This window comes from Gavialis gangeticus, unplaced genomic scaffold, assembly GCF_001723915.1.
Source record: "Gavialis gangeticus isolate Ggan-Ray unplaced genomic scaffold, GavGan_comp1, whole genome shotgun sequence".
NCBI lineage: Eukaryota > Metazoa > Chordata > Crocodylia > Gavialidae > Gavialis > Gavialis gangeticus.
In genome coordinates this window covers 1,844,446-1,858,770 of record NW_017728964.1, presented here as the reverse complement: position 1 = coordinate 1,858,770, position 14,325 = coordinate 1,844,446, and the positions used below count along the sequence as shown (strand labels likewise).

Here is a 14,325-nt window from a genome sequence, read left to right as displayed (position 1 = left end):
CATGGTGCAAGTCAAGTTGTCACCACCAAGTCTATATGTATGTTGAGGATTGTTTGCCCCCGGATGGAGTACCTTACACTTGGAAGTGTTAAACTTCATCTGGTTCTGGTCTGCCCAACTCTCGTGCCTGTCCAGGTCTGTCTGTATCTGCAACCTATCATCTGGCATGATCACACTGCCCCATAACTTGGTGTCATCCGCAAACCTGCCCAGTGAGCTTTTCACTCACCCATCCAATCATTGATAAATATGTTCAAAAGCACTGGTCCAAGCACAGACCCCTGAGGGACACCAGTGGCCACTTTGCGCCAGGATGACACAGATCCGTTCATGAGAACTCTCTGGGTTCTACCATGTAGCCAGTTCAGAATGACATGCTAGTAACCTCTCCTCTGCAGATAGATGCTAATTGATTTTTTTGTAGTTATTGTTAAGTGGGAAGATATGTAGTGATCAAAGTTATAATTTAGGGATGCGTCCTAATTTAGAAGAGTTGGGAATTGGGACATGGTTCCTCAGGGAATTAAAGACAAATGGCTTGCAGAGGTTAGCCTACTGCTCTACAATTAACATTTGTAGTTTAGTTCTTCTCATTCAGGTATGCCTGTGTTTACTGAACCCAATTATCACTACACTTATAGTCCTCGGTGGCTCTCTATACCTCAAGCTGAAGCCCATGATTCTTCAGATTCACTGTGGTTGGTACCAGAGCTAGCCAAATTAGAGCTAGCTCAAACATGTGTACACATGCTGTGATCTTACCTGCAATATAGACAACCCATCCTTTTCTTAGCTAGTTTCTGACCCATAACAGTACTTTAACTCTTATTTCAAGAACTTGGAACTTTTTCTTAATAGCCCCTCCGCGTAGAATTCTTCAAAGGTGTATTTAAAGTCTAAATGAATTATGGAAACTATTTTCTCTTTTATCAACTATATCAACTAGTAGACTGATATGGTCAAAGGACTGAGAAAGCTGATTTAAGACATGGTAGTTCTGGGGGCAACTAACAAACTTCACCACCTACTAATACCTTTGCAAAGCCTGATTTCATACATACATGCTAGAAGGATTTCTGTGGGAAGAGAACTGGAGAGGATAATAAAGGATCCATTTTAAAGCCAGATGAGCTCCATAGGATCCACACCCAATCTACATAGCACAAGGCACTGCAATTCAGCCAGCAATTCTTGCAACACAAGAAATGTTCAGACTTCATTTCTATAGATAATGTTGTATCATCTATTCTTCTCCTTCTGATTCCTCCTCCTCTTCCTACTACTGCTACTAACAAGTGGGACTGAAGCCTTACTGTGCTATGTTTTGTAGATATATATGAGAGGTGGTTCTAACTGAAGACAGGACAGGCAAGACAAGTGGAAGAAACTGACAGAACACACGTGCTCCCTGTTGGGAGCAAATCTGCTCTCAACAGGAGCAGCTGGGTACAGGGCTGCTCTTACCTTGCTATGTCCCCCTGAAGCAGCCAGGGGGAGCTCCAGTCTTCTCTAGGGTGCTGGCCCAGGGGCTGTCAGGGAGCACAGGGCCAGTCCTTATGTGTATGGGGCCAAGTGAGCTCTGCCAGCTGCAGCGGCAGCTGTCTCCTTGCCCCATACACATTGGGAAGGTTCCTGATGTGCCTGGGGCAGGGAGACAGCTGCCACTGAAGAACTCTCCCGGCCCTGGGCACATGGAGACAAGACCTTTGCCCAGCAGTGCTTCCCCAAGCAGCTGGGGGCAGGGTGGGAGCTGTTCCCCTTCTGACTGGTAACATATTTGCTCTCAACTGGCATCTATACACGCAAGTTTACTACCTGTATTTCCAGGTAATAGCTAACTGTGCAGTGGACTAATTTACTACACACTAAATGCTGTGCATGTGTAGATTAGTCTGCTGGTCAGTAAAGCCTCTTGTGTAGAAACCCCCCACAATATCTTTCTTCTTAGGAAGTAAGCTTGGGGAAACCTGCCTTTCTGAACCGTATCAAATATTTAGTTGTGAGATACTCTAAAAATGTTTCTTTAATTTTGAGCTCATTTTTGTGAGAGCTTTATATAGCCTGCAGCATGCCTTCAAAAACTGTAAATTCTTCAACCTCTAAGAGAGAAATGAAAGACAAATGGGTGTCTGACACAGAATCTTAATCAGAAGAGCAACAATACAGGTATCCACTTCAAGGTAATTGTAATTGTGTAATCTCACTCTTAGTGCATCTTTAGTGTCCATTTAGACACTTTGTGGATGGCTGTAACAACCAAAGGAGATGCTGATGGAGGAATATCAATACTTAAAACCCTTAGAAGGAGCTTGATACCTCTGATTCGCTTGGTTTGGGGTAGAACAGATGAATAACGGCATTGCTCACAAACCCTTTGCAGTTCCCAAAATTATTTTGGCAGACCTGGAAATGGACTGGAAGTACTTCCAGTCCGCTTCCACGTTCACTGCTGAGCACATGGAGGGCCCCCCACACTCCTGTGGGACGCTCCATGCACCCCAACATCGCAGGGATCACGAGCCATGCCTGCTACCTCAAGGTACATAGAAAAAACTTTTAAAGCTGTGTCTGTGTCCAAATTGCTGATTCACTGAATCAGCATCAAATCTTCAGATTCAGATTTGGCTGGATCAAATCAAGGACAGTGATCTGAATCAACAAACTGAATCACTGTCCCTGATCTGGGCTTGGATTCCAGAATCCAGCAGTGGGGGCAGGAGCAGGCCCAATGTGGTGGGGAAAGGAGCTATCTTCATTCGCCAACCCTGTACCCTGGAGCCGACTGTGCTGCAGGGTGGTGTGGGCCTGGACCCCAAGTGGCAGAGGGGGAGTGGCCGCAGCCCTGGCATGGGTGGGTAGCAGGCCTGGGAAGGGTGGAGTGGGCCTGAACATGCTCTTGCCCTCCCACTATTGCCATGGCAGGGAATGGGGGAGTGGTCCTTGATCCCAAGCAGAAGGTGGAGACTGGGCCCGGGTCCGGCATTGAGGAGTGGGGGGAGAAGTGAGCCCACCGCTGTGGTGGGGGGAAGAAGGAGCCTGGGGAAATGCGGCAGCACTGGGGGGAGGGGAAGAGTGGGTCTCCTCCTCCCCTCGGGCCCAGGTCCATTCCTGTCCCATCCTCCTCCCTTGTGTTGGTCCTGAGCCCACTCCTCCTGTCCCCTGTCTGCTGCTGGGTTGGACTGGGCCCACTGCTCACCCCCCACCACAGCAGCCTGACTTCTCCTTGGGGGCAGTGAGGGAAGTGGGCCTGGACCCCAGCAGCAAGAGGGAAGCAGGGAGTGAGACCAGAATGTGGGGGGGAGGCACGGGGCTCCATCCCTGCCTGCTCCCCTCAGTAAAGTGAACTGAGAGCTGGTGAAAGGCACTGAAATGACAGTTCTGAAGCACAAACATGCTGTATAGGTTTCCCTCAAAGGGTCTCCATTAATGTGCCTGTGGTTTGAAGAAGCTACTGTAGAAGGATGTGCATCTCCATACTCATTTAACTGTTGCCATTGCATCTGGAACAGCCAATAGCAATAAAAGCTGCAGAGGTAGCGAATAGCCAAGCCAGAATTAGTAGAATCAGCTCAATATACCTATGCCACATCTGCCCTTGGCATGATTTGGCCTACTTCTAAAAGTGAGAATTATTTTGAAGGGTACATACCTGAAGAATAACCCAGTGACCCTCCTTTGCAGCTAGGTCTAGGGCTTGCTCTGCTACTACTTCTTGACCTTGTCCAAGGGAAACATTGTGGAAATTCCTGTTGTCAAACGTGTAACCCAGTTTTTTCCCTAAAAGAAAAATGCAAAAAATGAAGCATTTTTTTTCTTTTTCTTTTTTTAACCAGAAAGGGGTATATAGTCGATTTCTCACAGTAAGAACAAGGCACAGTTCATGCTTATCAAGACTTCTGAATAATTATCTTATTTCTAAAGCACTTTTTATCAAGGCATGGAAAACAGCACTAGCTTCTTCTAAACTACCTTTAATTGAAGTATGACACTGGGCACATCTACATGTGCATTAATATGCTTTTCTAAAGCACATTAAATTTAGTACCTCCAATGTGAGGTACTAAATTAATGCACATTAGGCTGCACTAATGTGCAATAGCACCTTTGCATGCCTTTTAGTGATGTTTAATGCATAGTAGACTGTTTTACTGAGCATTAGTGTAATGTCACTTTTCTATGTGATGCTTTAATACACAGCAAAATCATCTACTGAGCATCAAAGCGCACGTGTAAACGTGCCCACTAGCACAAAGGGTGATTATTGAAAAATAGCTTTATTTAAAAATATTACTCTCCTGTAACCTTGTATTAAAATGCATTTTAAATTATATTAAATTAAAGTAATTTCCTGCTGATTAAATAAGCTTTGAACCATACATTTAGTGGAGAAATTCAGTCTGCTAATCCACAATATAACTAGCAAAGTTTTTAGGTTACTTTCATTTCTTAAAAGGTAGCTGAAATGAAGTCAGTGCTGGTGCCTTGTACTGTACATCATATAGTATTTCTGTGCCCAATGCGGCAATAGCAGGTCTTCATAGGAAGGGCTGTTCTGGAGGAAGGACTGCACACTGGGAGTGTCTACACGAAATGTTACATCTCCGTAGTAATGAGCTACAGTGATATAGCTCATCACTATGGCTACAAAGCATCAGTGGGTGCAAACCATGACACCGAAGCTACTTGCTTGTTGCTACTATACAGTAGGGTTAGAAATGACCCATGCACTGCTGGAACTGCACATTAACAACTGTACAGTTGAGCACCCATGTAGATGCACCCATTGAATATGTCTTTGTACCCAGTTCCTGCAACTCAGGAAGACAAATATATTCTCTCAGACAACACAAGACAGTAAGCCCTCAGCCTTCAACACAAATGTGACCTCGGTTACATCAAAAAAAAATCCACTGGCAATTTACAGAAAACGGTCACCATAGTGAACATCAGACATAAAGATGTGATGTGCATTTTAGTTACCACTGCTCTCACACCAGAGAATTATTGTGGTGTTTAGATTGTCCCTTACCTGTTATAAAACCTCTTTGGCCTGCCTGTAGCCCAAAGCATATATCTTTTTCTATGCAGCTTGCCAGAACTGAATCTAAGAGGGAGTCTCCCTGACTCTGATCCTAAGGGGTAGCAGTTTACAACATACATTAGTATTTGAGTACAACATTCACTCTTTTTTTTCACTGGCCACATCTACATAGGATGCAGACTGTGCAGTAGTTCAAGAATACTGTGCAGTAGTGTTGCACGGCAGGAAGCATGATGCAATGCTACTACACAGTACTAACAAAGTACTGCACAGTCAGTGTCATGAAAAAGCTATTCAGCAATGCTACTATGCAGTAACTCCAGTTACTGAGCAGTCATTTAGCACTTATTTATACAAATACTAAATGACTGCACCGTAATGACCATGCAGTCAGCATCTCATGTAGATGGGGCCACTCAGTAGAGAAAATTATAATTTCCTCTTTCCTAGTGTCAAAGCACATAATAACATCAATTAGCAATGCATAATCCTCCAAGACTTTCAAGGGTTATAGCTCTTTCAGGTGGGCCATTTATCTGTAGGCTTTAAAGCTACAGAGAAGGATGTGATAGATGCTAGCTTAGGACTTATGAGAACCAAGTTCCATGCTCTACTCTGCCAATAACCACTTAGGCCTAAATGCTATTTTGTTTTATATACCTAAATGGCACATACACAGGAAGGTAGGTCCAAAAAAGAGAAAGGATCAGAGCTGATTAACATGACTGCAATCCAGAGCTGAGCTGGCACTATGGCTGGGGGTGGGGGGTGGGGGTGCAGAGAATGCCTTTTCCTACCACAATCTAGAAGGAACTAACTACAACGATTTGAGGACAGCTTTTATCACAGGCAGGGGTGCCAACAGGTATCTCCAGGAAACCTGACTCGTGCTTTACCTTGCTACTGTGCCTTCAAGGATAAAAATACTTTAAGGGTTAAGACAGTTTCTGAATCCAACTGATCTAAGACAACAGAATGAGAATCCTTCATGGTCAGAAGCTTTAGAGAACATATACAGACTGTAGCAGTCCAGGATGTTACTGAAAGCAATGTTTTATCAAATGGAGCATCTTTATAGAAGCTCATTTTGTTCTGTAATGACCAGATTGCACTAGCCTTCACTGCTTACAGAGCAGAGATCAAATATTGGAAATTCTTTCTGGGAAAATGTTATAGGAAAAGTTACTATTTTTAGCTATTGGTGGTAATATTAAAACTCTATGTAAATTATAGGTTGTATGAGGAAAAACTCATGCCACAGCAGTGTGGACATTACTGACGTTCTAGATAATGTATGGAAGATACAAGTTCAAACTAAATTTTAGGTGAACATTCACAAAATTATAAAACGCATTCTCCCATCATTATCTGTTTTTAAGTTTTTCCATATGGAAACAAGAGCAAGGTAAGTAGTTTCACGCCAAGATAAAGACATAGAAGATAAATAATAAAAAATAAAATTATGCTGTTGTCCATTGGGAGGCATCACTTGTTTACCTTGTTTCTCCACATCCTTCAGAGGATCAACACCAGGGGACAGGATGAAGAACACTGGGGTTGCAGGTCCTGACTCCTCATAGGATATGGCAAAATCCAGATATCTTCCTATTGTATATTTACTCCCAAGCTTTTCTTCAACAAAATCCCTGCCAAAAACAACAACATACATATATACATATATGTACATGCATGTTCTGGGTGGGAAGGTGCACAGCATTGTATAGTATGCTTGTACCTGGACAAGGGTAAGTACCCTAAACTGTTGCCGCACAAAACTCATAACTAGAAGGTGTTAGATGCAGAGTGAAGAGAGCAGTCCTGCAATGGTTTACACTAACAGATAAAACATTTGGTTTAGGCACTATCCAGGAAGCAGCAATATAGGGATCCTTATGATTTGAACCTGGAACTCTAGTACCCATAGGTAGAAGTCCAGACCACAGGCCTACCAGGTGGCTGGCCAGTTACCAACTCCAGCTCAGTGTACACCCAATGGGAGCTGAAAGCACATGATTGGGGGGCTATAAAACTTTCCCAACTTCCTGCAGGGCCTTGCCCCTCAGCAGCATTACTTGATTTAGCTACTTAGTACCCTTCTGCTCTGATTCCAGTTAAAACTTGTTACTGCCTTGGATTGACTGTCTGCTTTGACCACAACCCTGATGTTGTAGAACTTGAACTGATACCCAGCTTTGACATTGGCTTTCACTTTGATAAGCACCTGTCTTAGCATGAATCACTAAGACTGACTGCTTATACCTCAGTCAACCCTGCTATGCAGCTGAAGACTTTAGATGTGCCTCCTGTACCCAGAGGCCATGTCTACATGAGACACTGGCTATGCAGTCATTACTGTGTAGTCATGTAGCACTTGTATAAATAAGTACTAAATGACTTCCCAGTAACTGGAGCTAGTGTGCAGCAGTGCTGCTAAACAGATTTTTCATGTTGCTGACTGCACAATAGCTCATGACTACTATACAGTCAGCATCTCGTGTAGACACAGCCAGAGATAGCTTGAATCTACAGCCCTGTAAGTTTCCAGCACAGGGCACTTATGTGAAAGACTGTCAAAATGTCCACTTTTGTAAAATGCCCTCATCTTAGTCTTTAAAACTAAGTCACAAAAAGAAGTAAAGAGAAGGACTCATGGCCTTTTGTGTTAACGTTTTTTTCAGAGGTTAGAGCAAGACAGAATACAATTGCATTTAGGTGTTAATGTCCAGAGGCATCCCATAGGTAGAACAGTATCTGGCTATTTTTGCCATCTTGTCATTGGCTTCCAAAGGTCCCTAGTCCTTAGTTTATTTCTATGCTTTTGTTTTTTCCTTTTCTCACACACACACACACAATTTCCTCCCTCATCCCTTTTTCTCTCCTGATTTCTAGCTCCTCTCCCAATTTGATACTTTCGTGTCCCACCCCCTCCCCCAAGTCTTTCTGATTGCCCCACATGAAAGCACCAGTTTGTGCACTTCATGTCTTTTCATTTTTATTTTACACCTTTTCCATCTGAAGTGAAGCCTCATTTTCTTCCTGGTAAGAAATGCATACACAGAGAGGAAACCATGCATATCACTGTTCAGAAATGAAAAGGAAGTTAACTACACAGAAAGTAATTCAACTAAGCAACACAGAAAGGCTCTCTTTTGGTAAATGGAGGGTTAATTACATTCAGTAAGTAAATAGGTATTGTTTTCAGTGTCATAATGGATAAAATTGCCCGTTTGTTCTGGAATACCTAAGGGTGGAATTCTAGCATCCTGTATGCACCTAAGTGGCATTTTTACAGCTTCATGGGTGTGTCTATACATGTAATTAATGTTATTTAGATTTACTGCACAGTAATTTACTGCATGGTAAACCAGCCTTGGGAAGGCATCTACATATGCATCCTGTTGGGAGTGGATTTTCTCCTTACAGCTAGTGACAGACATTACACATAAACCAGTTTAAGTGATCAGAACCTGGTTTAAACCTGTAACAGAACAGCTGTTCAGTGCACATAAACCATTTTGAAAATGGCTGAAACTGGTTTGAGAAACCTGGTTGAATGTAGTATCAGACTTAACTGATTTGGCTCAAACGGGCTTATGCAATGTCTGCACCAGACCCCTTGCTTGTTTAAGATAAATTAGACTCCCCCAGCACACTCTCTGGACTGGGAGGGGCTCTCTGTTCCACATCAGGGCTGGCCTCTGCTCCCTGGCTGCAGCTCCAGAGACTTGCAGGATGCTCCCCCCTTCCCCTCAACACTCCCTCCTAAGCAGCACACACCCCTCCCCCTCACCTCTGCCTTCTTGAGGAGCTGTCTATGTATTAGCTAGCAGACCACATACTGGTAAAATAACCAACAGGTAGCTGGTAATGTCCCTCTGTTGTTTTCTTAATGTGGTGATAAACACTGAGTTAAGGGTCATAAACACTGTTATCAGTTCCCTGCTGGGCCTGGCCACCCCCTTTCCCCCTCAGCTCAGTACTGTGGAAGGAAGGGAGGGCTGCTTTAACGCCACCCCCTCCCCCCGCCCGGCTTCTAACCTAAGCCACTGTAGGCATGTGCCTGCATTTCTGGGATGTCTGTGTGGTTACCAAACTGATTTAGCCTAGCCAGGTTAGAGTAACCTGATAATCAATTCAGGCTCAGGCTTTTTGAATGCCTGTTCCTAGCCTATAGGATTAATCAGATCTATGCCTGCTCCTGCCCTGCTGTGAACTCCTGCAGCAGACAGGGGGAGCTGCCAGTTCTGGATGCAGCTCCTCAGGTGCCAGGGGACAGGTTTAGTCTGGCAGGGGGCAGACTCAGGCTGACAGGGACTTTGGGTGCCATCAGGTCTGGGCACATACCCAGAGCAAAGTGGGGTGCTGCCCAGGGGCCAGGCAGCTGCAGGCACAGGTCCTGAGTGTCAGGCCAGTGGTCTGCAGGGTTGCTGGAGCTGGCACATGCCCACAGCACAGGGACATGGTGTTCTGGGGCCAGGGAGTAGCTAACACAAACCTTGGGGTTAGGCTGGGGTTCTGCAGTACTGCTGCAGCCAGCATGTGCCCACCACACCAGTACATAGTGGCCAGGGCAGGCATCAGCTAGCCCAGGCCCCAGAGGTCAACCTAGGGGTCTAAAGGCCAGCCAAGAACTGCTAAAGAGCTGTCTCTGTCCCATGGCTGGAGGGACTCCCAGCTCTGCCCCTTGCAGGAGGCTGGCCCCCTGGGAGCAAATTTGCTCTCAGTCAGCATCTATGCAGGCACTACAGCAACTTAGCCCATGCATAGTAAATCTACTACCTGTAAATACAGGTAGCAGATATACTGCACATTAGCCAATTTTACCACTCAGTAGTTCAGCACACAGTTACCTAGTGATGCCTTACTGTGCAGAAGATTAGTCTACTGTGCTGTAAAGCGTCTCATATAGACTTACCTTAGAGTGACATTTCTGGCACTTACACATAGTTTGTGACTATTTCTTGTGCAGTGTGGATACATCAGCGTGCACATGTGCTTGGCAGGCCCACAGGCAGGTTTCACAGATTTCACAGACGTTAGGGCTGGAAGGGACCTCGGAAGATCATCGAGTCCAGCCCCCCACCCGAAGGGCAGGAAGTCAGCTGGGATCATAGGATCCCAGCAAGATAAGCATCTAATTTACTCCTGAAGGTGTTCAATGTAGGTGCCTGAATGGTCTTGCAGTAGTTTATAACCGTTCAATCTTGTCATCCCGTGGGGCACTCTGATGAACAAACGTTCCCCCAGATACTGATGGTCACCCCAATAAACTTATAGGTGGCCATCAGATCACCCCTGAACCTGCGCTTTTCCATGCTAAAGAGCCTCATAGATCTCAGCCTGTCATAGTAAGGTCTGTTTTTCTGACCTCTGATTATGCGCGTGGCTCTTCTCTGGACTTTCTCAAGCTTCTCTGTATCCTTTTTGAATTGTGGGGCCCAAAACTGGATGCAGTACTCCAGCTGTGGCCTCACCAAGGCTGAGTACAAGAGGAGAACGACGTCCTGGGATTTGCTTGGATACAAGCCAGCATTTTGTTCGCTTCACTAGCCACAGCATCGCATTGCAGGCTCATGTTCATGTTGTGGTCAATGATGACCCCCAAGTCACTTTCTTCCCTAGTACTAGCCAGCGTAGCACTGCCGAGCCTATAAGGATGCTGCAGGTTTTTCCTCCCAAGGTGGAGAACCTTGCATTTTTCAGTGTTAAACACCATCAGGTTCTCATCCACCTATTTGCAGAGCTTGTCCAGGTCAGCCTGGATTGCCCTCCTGTTTTCTGGTGTGGATGCTTTGCCCCAAAGTTTGGTGTCAAACTTGGCCAGTCCGCTTCTGACTCCAATGTCCACATCATTAATGAAGATGTTGAACAATATGGATCCAAGGACAGAGTCTTGGGGGACCCCACTGGTCACAGGGCACCATGACGACTGACTTCCATCAATTACCACCCTCTGAGTCTGACCACAAACCCAATTTCCCAGCCACCAGATCGTGGTGGACCCAAGGCCACAACTGGCCAGTTTCGCCAAAAGGTGATCATGGGATACCAGATTGAAGGCTTTTTTGAAGTTAAGATATATGACATCAATCACTTCTCCCTTGTCCAGGTGATAGGTCACCTGGTCATAAAAGGAAATGAGATTGGTCAAGCAAGACCTACCCGCAACAAACCCATGCTGGCTGTCCCTTAGGATGTTGGTGTTGGCCAGTCCATTAAGGATGGCCTCTTTAATAAACTTTTCTAAGATCTTCCCTGGGTTAGAAGTCAGGCTGATGGGCCTATAGTTTGCTGGATCCACGTTCCTCCCTTTCTTGAAGATAGGCACCACATTGGCCTTCTTCCAGTCTTTGGGCACTACACCAGAGCGCCAGGAGTTCTCAAAGATCTGTGCCAGAGGCTGGGCTCTGATGCTCGCCAGCTCCTTGAGTACCCTGGGGTGTAGATTGTCAGGGCCAGCTGACTTGAAGGTATCCAGCCTCTCAAGGTGTTCCTTTATGAGGTCAGCATTGATGGAGGGCACGGGATCTCTCTCACCCGGACTCCCTGTCCCATAGTGGGCATGGGTGTCCCATGAGACTAATGAAAGACTGATGCAAAGTACCCATTTAATAGGTTGGCTTTTTCCTGGGCGTCAGTTGCCAGCTTTCCCATCTGGTTCAGCAGGGGTCCAATGTTGCCCTTGATTTTCCTCCGGCTCCCCACATATCTGAAAAATGACTTTTTATTGTCCTTGATATTCAAAGCTAGTTGGAGTTCAGCTGCAGCCTTGGTTTTCCTGGTTTGCTCCCTGCAGGACCAGACCAGTGCAGAATATTCCTCTTTGGAGGTGAATCCCATCTGCTATCCTTTGTAGGCCTTTCTTTTTAGCCTCAGGAGGTCAGCTAGATATCTGGAGAGCCAGGGGGGTTGCTACGCCCTCTTGCGGCCTTTCCTCCGGTACATGGTTATGTATGCTCCTGTATTGGACATGCCTAAGTCAAATAATTCTGCCTGGCAAAAATGCATGGTTAGTAAGTATTAGATAAAGGGGAAGAGCCTTCCCACATTTCATACCCAGTGGCCAGAGTACACTACACTACACTACATGAGCGGCTGACTGGGCAGTCATTTAGTAATTGTTAAGCAAATAATAAACGACTGCGCAATAACTGGTGTTAATGTGCAGTCCCATTGCTGCATGGTTATTTTTAGCTACTACTGCACAGTAGAAATGAGCTATTAAGCAGTATCTCATTGCTACTGTGCAGCAGCATCAGTGTCATGGTTGATGCCCAGCAACGCTATGTCGCCATACCAACAAGCTACGGCACAGTAGCTCATTGCTATGGTGATGTAGCATCTTGCGTAGACACACCCAGTAGGACACAGCTTCTAGGTCCCCTTCTCCCATAAAGCTTTGAACCTGCATCTCTATGACTTCTCAGCATACCACTCTGCCATACCACAGTGAGGCATTATCCAGTCTTTTCTATAGTGTTCCCTTTAAAGCTGTCCTCCTGGTCAGCTTAGAGAGAGAGAGATATGTGTGTATGGATGGGAGGGAGAAGGCAGGAGGAAACAAAGCTGGAGAGAAACAACGGTTCAATGAGCTGGGTGAATCTACACAAGACGTTTACTAAAGAACTGCCTAATTAGCTATGCAGTAAATATCTTAGCACCCACATGTGAAACCCTATTACGTTGCAGTAAACTAATTAACTCTGCCACAGGTTAGTACTTGTAAACACAAGTATGATCCTATGGTAGAGTTATTTAGCATGTTGCAACACATGTGTAGATCCTAACAGGGCTGGCTATGGTATGAGGATTTCATAGTTTCATAGTTGGTAGGATCGGAAGGGACCTGAGCAGATCATCAAGTCCGACCCCCTGCCGTGGCAGGAAAGAGTACTGGGGTCAAACGACCCCAGCAAGGTATTCGTCTAGCCTCCTCTTAAAGACCCCCAGGGTAGCAGCCAGCACCACTTTGCTTGGAAGTTGGTTCCAGATCCTAGCCACCCTGACTGTGAAGTAGCGCCTCCTGATGTCTAGTCTGAATTTACCCTCTGCCAGTTTGTGACCATTATTTCTAGTCACACCTGGTAGTGCTCGGGGGAACAGGGACTCCCCCAATCCCTTCTGGTCCCCTCTGACTAGTTTCTAAGAGGCCACTAGATACCCCCTCAGCCTTCTCTTGTGGAGGCTGAACACGTTCAGGTCCCTTAGCCTCTCCTCGTAGGGCCTGCCCTGCTGCCCCCTGATCATGTGAGTGGCCCTCCTCTGGACCCTCTCAATGCTGGCCACATCACTCCTGAGGTGCGGTGCCCAGAACTGGACACAGTACTCTGGCTGTGGCCTGACCAGTGCCGCATAGAGGGGGAGGATCACCTCCTTAGACCTGCTCGAGATGCATGTGTGGATGCATGACAAGGTGCGGTTGGTCTTCCTGACCGCGTCCCCACACTGTCAGCCCATGTTCATTTTGGCATCAATAATGATTCCAAGAACCTTTTCTGCCTCTGCACTGATAAGAAGGGAATTCCCCAGCCTATAGGTATGCTGCTGGTTCTTCCTCCGCAGGTGCAGCACCTTGCGTTTGTCTGTGTTGAAACCCATCCTGTTCTCATCGGCCCACCCCTGTAACCTGTCTAGATCTAATTGCAGCCTATTCCTCCCTTCTAGCATGCCCACATCCCCCCACATCTTAGTGTCATCAGCAAATTTGTACAGGGTGCTTTTTACCCCCTCGTCCAACTCACTGATGAAGATGTTGAACAGTGCAGGTCCGAGGACCGAGGCCTGGGGGACCCCACTGCCCACATCCCTCCAGGTCGAAAATGACCCATCCACCACCACTCTTTGGTTGCGGCCCTCCAGCCAGTTAGCAACCCATTTGACTGTGTAGGTGTTGATGCCACAGTCCCCCAGTTTTTTAATGAGGATTGGGTGAGAGAGAGAGTGGGGTGAGAGAGAGTGTTGAAGGCCTTCCTAAAGTCCAGAAAGATTACGTCCACTGCTACCCCTGCATCTAAGGATTTTGTGACCTGGTCATAGAAAGTCACCAGGCTGGTCTGACAGGACCTACCTCTAATGAACCCATGTTGGTTGCCCCTAAGCATAACCTCCCCTGCTGGCCCCTTGTGGACATGCACCAGGATAATTCTCTCAAAAGCTTACCCAGAATCAAGGTAAGACCAACTGGCCTATAGTTTCCTCCTTCCTCCCTTTTTTGAAAATGGGAAACACATTGGCCCTTTTCCAGTCCTCTGGCACCACACCAGAGCTCCACAAGTGCTCGTAAA

The 14,325-nt window shown here is 46.1% G+C and overlaps 1 protein-coding gene across 1 annotated transcript in view; it reads right to left on the bottom strand.

Moving 5' to 3' along the window:
• DNAH9 (dynein axonemal heavy chain 9) overlaps positions 1 to 14,325 on the bottom strand; it is a 609,139-nt gene that overhangs the window by 109,363 nt on the left and 485,451 nt on the right. Inside the window, exons 59-60 of the mRNA XM_019501495.1 lie at positions 6,539 to 6,687; positions 3,650 to 3,777 (exon numbers count right to left, since the gene is read on the bottom strand). Coding sequence (XP_019357040.1) covers positions 3,650 to 3,777; positions 6,539 to 6,687 — 277 coding nt within the window. The remainder of the gene's footprint in view (positions 1 to 3,649; positions 3,778 to 6,538; positions 6,688 to 14,325) is intronic.